The sequence below is a fragment of the Chiloscyllium plagiosum genome, chromosome 17 (genome assembly GCF_004010195.1).
Source record: "Chiloscyllium plagiosum isolate BGI_BamShark_2017 chromosome 17, ASM401019v2, whole genome shotgun sequence".
In the NCBI taxonomy this organism is placed as follows: domain Eukaryota; kingdom Metazoa; phylum Chordata; class Chondrichthyes; order Orectolobiformes; family Hemiscylliidae; genus Chiloscyllium; species Chiloscyllium plagiosum.
Window position 1 is genome coordinate 2,388,588 of NC_057726.1, and position 5,299 is coordinate 2,393,886.

General features: G+C 47.7%; 1 protein-coding gene across 1 annotated transcript in view; it reads right to left on the reverse strand.

The window, feature by feature from the left end:
* Window positions 1-501: 501 nt before the first annotated feature.
* The window catches only part of pepd (peptidase D), a 158,747-nt gene continuing 153,949 nt past the window's right edge, over window positions 502-5,299 (reverse strand). Inside the window, exons 14-15 of the mRNA XM_043706503.1 lie at window positions 4,595-4,786; window positions 502-1,475 (exon numbers count right to left, since the gene is read on the reverse strand). Coding sequence (XP_043562438.1) covers window positions 1,326-1,475; window positions 4,595-4,786 — 342 coding nt within the window. The 3' untranslated portion in view covers window positions 502-1,325. The remainder of the gene's footprint in view (window positions 1,476-4,594; window positions 4,787-5,299) is intronic.

Consider the following 5,299-nt stretch of genomic DNA (forward strand, 5'->3'; position numbering starts at 1 on the left):
ACCAACTACTATACTACTTTGAGCATTAGGAGTAGCATAAATGTTCGTCATTTCCCAGATGTTCACCATTTAATGAGGTTCTTCTTAGAGTAACAATCAATGCTTGGGGGTTGAAGACATTTTGACAAAAACAGCTGAAAAACTCTTGCCCTTCCTGTCCTTAACCCCCTGAAGTGCTCAACTCCAGCGCTCCGTTGTAAGTCACCTTCAAGTGTTAAGTTGCGCTAAGTTTGCGATCTATATATTCTCCTAACACAAAAAGGCTGACTCACTTTAATGAGGAGTCAATTCCGGCTGGTCCTTGATGAAACTGCTCTTTTACTGAAACCCCTTGAAAAAAATCTTGCTTGAAACTGGCAACTAGAGAATTTAATCTCGGGAGTTCAATTTAACACTAACTAAATTTTTACAAAATAATTTAATCTTTCTTATACAACAATGCTGGAACTCAGTCCACCACATTCTCACCCTCTAACACATAGACACATTGACAACACACAATGAAAAACATACAGCTTTATTGCAGAAAAGTTAGAAAGGAATTCAGTTATTGTCATCGTTCTTAAACAGATTTGTTTCATTTGCTAAGCTAGGAGCAAGATAATTTGCATTTATGATTGCACTGTATTTAACTACATGTTTGTGGAGATCCCAGAGTTCACCCTGCTCCCGATTCCCTGTGTGTGCGTGACAGATACTCAACCTGAGTATTCCATCAAGGTGACCCACTCTGTGGACCCTCTCACAGCTCTTCCAGTCTCCAGCCACCAGCTTGGATATCAGGCATTGGAGAATGTTACAGTGTCTATTGGCAGAGGCAGTAATTGCTGGTTTTCACTGATGTTGTGCGAGGAGTGAAGGGGAGTGAACAAGCGAGGGGGGTCTCTCCACACAGCCTCTCAGTCTTGGAGTAAAGAGGCCACGATGTAGGAACAGGCTGTGTCCAGTGAGAAGCTGAAGCCAACCATTGACTCAACAGTGACCAAAGGAGGTCCCATTCCATCGTGATTCTGTGTGCAGGAGTGCCTGAGTGAGTGTAAATGGATCCAAACACAGCATGCACCTTGGTGTCTACCTGTGGCTGTGCATTTGGATGTGTAACTTTGAGGAATGTTACCTCCCCTCAAGTTGGTGCTGAAGTTTCACTCTCTGCCTCCACCAAAGTGATGAGGTCTCACTGATTCTTGCTCTTTACAAACAGACAGAGGAAGATTTTCTATTTTTGCATCATCATTTGTGAGCGTGAAGCTTGATTTGATTTGAGATTTCAAATCACTGGGTTACCGAGAGAGAGGAGAGAGTGAAGCTGACACTGAACAGCAGCTTCAGGCTGTCTGCTCAGGAAGCTGACCAAACTGCTTGGAGGAGCCAGTGCCCTCTGCCATAAAGGCCTCAATCTCTTCAACAGTGCGTGGCACGCAGGTCAGCAGCTCCATACCATTGGCAGTGACGGCAATATCATCCTCAATACGCACCTGAAATTCAGAGCAAAACATAAACACAATCTTCCAGCTTCACTTTCCAAAACAGCACCTAGTCAAAGAGACTCACTGATTGAAACTGCCATCAAGATGTGCAGAGAAAGATCCCACAGCAGTTGACGCGACAGATTAGTGGTATTATAGTGGACTGTTAATCCAGAAACCCAGGTATCATTCTGGGAACCTGGGTTTGAATTCTGCCTTGGCAGGTGGTGGAATCTGAATTCAATAAGAACCTGGAATTAAGAGTCTAATGATGAGCATCAATCCATTGTCGATTGTTGGAGAAACCCATCTGGTTCACAGCAATGTGGTTGACTCTTAGCTACCCTCTGGACAATAACGTCGCTTAAGCAGGGATGCCCTCATCCCATGAATGAATAAACCAAACAGAGAAGTTGACAGGGGCAGAAGAGATGGTGGCAAAGGGGAGAGTAAGTGAAGATGTATATCGCTACACGCTTCGTGGCCTCATCCTCACCAGATCCTGCCCCCTGCACCAACCTTCTCAAGGGTGACCAGGGGATGGGCAATAAATGCTGGCCCAGCCAACGATGCCCACGTCCTGTGAATGGATGAGAAGAGGTTGCTCGGATCTGGAATGCATTGTCTGAAAGGGCCTGGAAGCAACCTCAGCAACAATTTACAGAAGAGAACTGGGTAAATACTTGAGGAGGAAGAACTTTGTGGCAATGGGGAGTGGGAGTTATTGGATAGCTGGTTTACAAAGGTAGCACAGGCACATATGGGTAGTATGGTCTCCTCCTGTTGTGTAAGGCTACAGATCACGGCTGAGATAAGGTAGCAGTACATACAGATACAGTTATAATATCTTACAGACATTTGGACAGGTACGTGGATACAAAGGGTTGAGAGATATACTGGCCAAATGCAGGCAAATGCGACTAGCTCAGTTTGGCATGATTCCGACTCTCCAAGTCTCCTTGCCCAGAATAAGAGCACTTTTGAGGGTGCCTCAGCTCTGTATGGGTTAACTCTGTGGCTGCAAATCAGTGAGTGTACCAGCAGGTCCACATTAATGTGTGATTTATTACACACTCAAACCTTCTCCAACATTATCTCCAAAAATAAACCCTCCCCGCCTCAGATTTTATATCGTGTGGTATCTTATCAGCAGCTCTGTAACCACTCACAAAGAGTTCAATAAAGCTCCTATCTGATCAGGTGTAAATCCACAGGCAGTAAAGTGGAGGTTAAAAACTCCCACGCAATGGCTCCTGTAATTATAATGTGACCTCGCTCAGCAGACTGTGCAAAAATAGCCTGGGCACACCTCACCCCACTGACCTGCTCAGACTGACAAATTATAGCATGTCCTTGAGGTGCAGAATCACTCCACTCCCTTCAGCCCTTTCATATGATAACACTCCTTTTACAAAGGGTGATGTCACCAAACACTCCCACAGGGCCCACACGGCATGGGCTGAGCTTCATAACAAAGCTCCCTCTATATTGTCCCCTCATCAAACACTCCCACAGGGACAGCACAGGGTCAGATACAGAAGTAAAGCTCCCTCTACACTGTCCCCCCCATCAGATACTCCCAGGACAGGGAAGTACAGGGTTAGATACAGAAGTAAAGCTCCCTCTACACTGTCCCCCCATCAGATACTCCCAGGACAGGGAAGCACAGGGTCAGATACAGAAGTAAAGCTCCCTCTACACTGTCCCCCCATCAGATACTCCCAGGACAGGGACAGCACAGGGTCAGATACAGAGTAAAGCTCCCTCTACACTGTCCCCCCATCAGATACTCCCAGGACAGGGACAGCACAGGGTCAGACTACTGTTCATTGACTTCAGTTCTGCATTTGACACTATCAATCCTCAACACCCGACTGGAAAGCTGAGTCTGCTGGGCCTGAACACCTCCCTGTGTAACTGGATCCTGGAATTCCTGACTGGGAGATCTCAGTCTGTCCGGATTGGGAACAGCATCTCCAACACCATCACACTGAGCACAGGCCCACCCCAGGGCTGTGTGCTCAGTCCACTGCAGTTCACCCTGCTGACACATGACTGTGCGGTGACACACAGCTCAAATCACATCATTAAGTTTGCTGAGTGGGTCTCATCAGCACAAACGATGAGTCAGCATACAGAGAGGAGGTGCAGTGGCTAACGGACTGGTGCAGAGCCAACAACCTGTCTCTGAATGTAGACTGGACAAAAGAGATGGCTGTTGACTTCAGAAAGGCATGGAACAATCACTCTCCGCTGGACATCGATGGCTCCCCTCTGGAGATCGTGAAGAGCACCAAAGTTCTTGGCATCCACCTAGTGCAGAATCTCACCTGGTCCCTCAACACCAGCTCGATAGCCAAGAAAGCCCAGCAGTGTCTCGACTTTCTGCACAGGCTGAGAAAAGCCCACCTCCCAGCCCCCTCTCCCCATCCTCACCACATTCTACAGAGGGTTCACTGAGAGTACCATGAGCTGCTGCATCACTGCCTGGTTCGAGAATTGCACGGTCTCAGATTGTAAAACCCTACAACAGATAGTGAGGACAGCGGAGAAGATTATCGGGGTCTGTCTTCCCTTCATTACAGACATTTACACCACACACTGCATTCAAAAGGCTAAGAGCATTGTGGGAGATCCCTCACACCCCTCACTCAAACTCTTCTCCCTCCTGCCATGGGGCAGGACATACTGGATCATTCAGTCTCTCACGACGAGACTGTCTAACAGTCTCTCCCCTGATCCATCAGGCTTCTTAACACTGTATGACCAGATTCTTTTCCATTTGAAATTCTTTTCATGACTTTGAATTGCTGCTGGAACAATGTCTATTATGATTCTTTTATTACACTGTAATTTGCGTGTTTTGCACTTCTTATGCACTTTATGCAGCCCTGTGTGTGATTGTGTAGTTTGTGCTGTCCATGTAGCACCTCAGGCCTAGAGGAACGCTGGCTCGTTTTTCACTGTATCAGTTGTACATTGCAGAAATAACAAATAAAAGCTACTCTACTCTCGACTCTACTTTAGACAGAGTAGAGCTCCCTCTACACTGCCCCCCCCCGCCCCCATGAAATACTCCCAGGACAGGGACAGCCCAGGGTTGAGGAGTAACATGGAGGAGTACTCACACCACCAAACCCTCGGAAACGGGCGAGGACATCACTGTTGATGAAACAAGCCTGGGCCGGGTCTGCTAGTGCCTGGTCCAGGAGCATGTCGATGAAGTAGATTCCTGGCTCGATGGTGAGCACCATGCCCTGGAGCAGTTCCCGTGTGGTGCGCAGACTGCGGAGCCCTGGCTCATCAATACGCTCCACACCCTGGAACAGAACAGAACAGAGAGACCATCACTCACACAGCACAAGCTGCTCCAAACCCCACGGTCCCTGATATAGCCCCTTCCACTACACTGTTCCTATTCAATTCCCCTCCCACTGTCCCCATTGCACAACCCCCAGCCCTCCCATTGTTCCTGGTATTTCCCCTCACTCTCCCCAGCTCCCCCATTCCTCCCCCTCCCCTCCCATACACCAGGTCCCCCTTTATAAACTCTCACGTTCTAACGCCAAGCACTGTTTCACTGGAAAATTGCCCAGTGCTAAACTGGAAATGCTAAAATGAATCCAATTTTTATCTAATTTATGAACCTGGCAATGAACCAGCTGGAGCTTATGTACAAGTTTCAAAGCTGCTGATTATTAGTGATTTATGAATTACTGACACCCAGACCTTACAGTCCCATGGAACCCACACAGACTACACGTGGTTCAGAGAGAGGCGGGGTGGGGGTGGGGAGAGAAGCTTGGAGGGGACAAGAGAGGAGCAGTAAGGAT